This window comes from Azolla caroliniana, unplaced genomic scaffold, assembly GCF_043228905.1.
Source record: "Azolla caroliniana isolate FFs.n. ecotype wild unplaced genomic scaffold, voAzoCaro1.0.p SCAF_556, whole genome shotgun sequence".
Classification (NCBI taxonomy): Eukaryota; Viridiplantae; Streptophyta; class Polypodiopsida; order Salviniales; family Salviniaceae; genus Azolla; species Azolla caroliniana.
In genome coordinates, this window is record NW_028230991.1 from 18,921 (window position 1) to 20,836 (window position 1,916).

The 1,916-nt window shown below is 52.7% G+C and overlaps 1 protein-coding gene across 1 annotated transcript; it reads right to left on the bottom strand.

Moving 5' to 3' along the window:
* Positions 1-230: 230 nt before the first annotated feature.
* On the bottom strand, positions 231-1,637 carry LOC147847970 (uncharacterized). The gene is made up of 4 exons (XM_087338715.1): positions 1,559-1,637; positions 1,040-1,149; positions 796-941; positions 231-582 (listed from the first exon to the last, which is right to left on the bottom strand). Exons 1-4 carry the CDS (start codon positions 1,635-1,637, stop codon positions 231-233), a joined length of 687 nt encoding a protein of 228 aa, XP_087194841.1.
* Between the last annotated feature and the right edge of the window lie 279 nt (positions 1,638-1,916).

A 1,916-nucleotide genomic window follows, 5' to 3' on the forward strand; every position in this document is an offset into this window, starting at 1 on the left:
TCGTGTGCACAGGCAGAGACAAAGGACACACTTTTCACTCTTCCAGTCAGAGTCCTAGAACGCAGGCACGATGCATAGTGTCAAGGCCCTCATTCGGCAGTATGTACTTGCAAAAGTGAGTTGCGTTCATTTCGTAAGAGATGAATGTAGTAGGGATATCGTGACAATGGCAGGTCCATATTGTACAAGCAGATGGAAATAGGAGCGGAGACACTGGTCAACTTCGCCCTCTATGGGTGATAGCGCCAGTTCTCCTTCCATGCAGCTTCTCCCGCGATGGCTGAAGGTTCACCACGAAGCTTACGCTGCTCAGCTTCCTCGTCGAGCTTGGCATTGGCACGAGACAAGCTGATCCAGAGTGCAGCCGCGGCACCTGCGCCAACGAGGAGGTATGCGATGATGATGATGTGGGAAGCATGGTAATCCTTGTTGGCCAAGGATCCGAGCGGAATTCTCATCAGCTGCGTCGCCACAATGGCACCGATATCTCCGAGCGTGATTTGCAATGCAAGCGCAACAGCACGTTTGGTCTGTCCGGTGACGTTCCTGAGGGAATGGTTGCACGGGGATGTCAGCACTTGTCTGCTAAAGGCGACGCATGTAGCACTCACTCAGATGGCCAGGACAAGAGCAGGGCACAACCGGCATAGATGCCCATGACGCACAGGAAGATGGCCGTATAACGTCCACCGACGGTTGGTGAGGTGAGCAAGACAATGTAGCCCAAGATGGCGAGGAAAGCGTTGCCAATGATGAATGGCGCACGCAAGCCACGGCGTTGTGACAACCAAGTACTTGTCAGTGTCCAAACGAAGGCTGCAGCGTACGGAGGCACGGTCAAGAGCTGAACCTCCCAGCTCTTGTATCCCATCAGCTGAATGATGGCCGGCAGAAAAGTTGAGATTGTGTAAAGCGCCGCCGCGAATCCATGAAAGACCAAGCTGTAGCCATAGACGTGTCTGTTTATGAGGGGTCAGAAAAAAGGCGCGCAAGTCCTAAGGCCTGAGATTACTCACGGGTCCTTCAGAGCTGCACGTACGCCTGCCCACGAGAATTTTTCATCGTCCGTCGCATCAGAGTCAATCGACAGTCTCGTATGCACAACGGCCTTCTCGCGCTCAGTGAGGGTCTTGGTGTACTTTGGCCATGCTGCACAAGGACTTCAGTCAGCAGTGCTTCAATTCGATGGCGGGTTGAGGAAGCTCACCAGGGATGAGCCAAAGTGCGGCAGCTCCTACGACCACAGTAAGGGCACCTTCGATTTGGAACAACCAACGCCAGCCAGCCTGACCGCCTTTGCCGTTGAGTCTGGTCAACGCATAGCCTAGAATACCTCCGAAGGCACCAGCCAGTGCAGCAGCCGAGAAGAAGCTATGGAATAAAGTCAAAATCAGCGCAGGCCGGTGGATATCGTGAACCAAAAGGAGCTACCCACAAGGCAACGCGAGTGACTCTTTCTCGACGCGTGTAAAATTTTGAGAAAGCGTAGACGATTCCTTCAGAGAATTTGATCCGTCAGTCGAGATGCTTTGGTCAACCTGAGCCTTAGATGACTAACCTGGGAAGAGACCTGCCTCTGCTGCACCCAAAATAAACCTCACAGCGTACAGCTGGCCTTCTGTCTGCACAAATCCCATGGCGATCGATACTGCTCCCCATAGAACAGTCAAGAAGGAAAGCCACGCTGCTGGTGAACGGTCCGAGACCTTCTTAAGGATGAGGTTGGCAGGAACTTCGAAGGTAATGTAGGCTGTCGCGACGTTCGTCAGCGATCAGCCTGTAGTTGGAATACAGGCCACATCTAGGACTCACCGATGAAGAAGATTGAGATTTGAGTAGCGTAGTCCCTGAGATCGAGGTCCTTAATGATTCCCTTCGATTTTTGCGTTTCCAATGTTGGAGCGATCCAGAAAGAG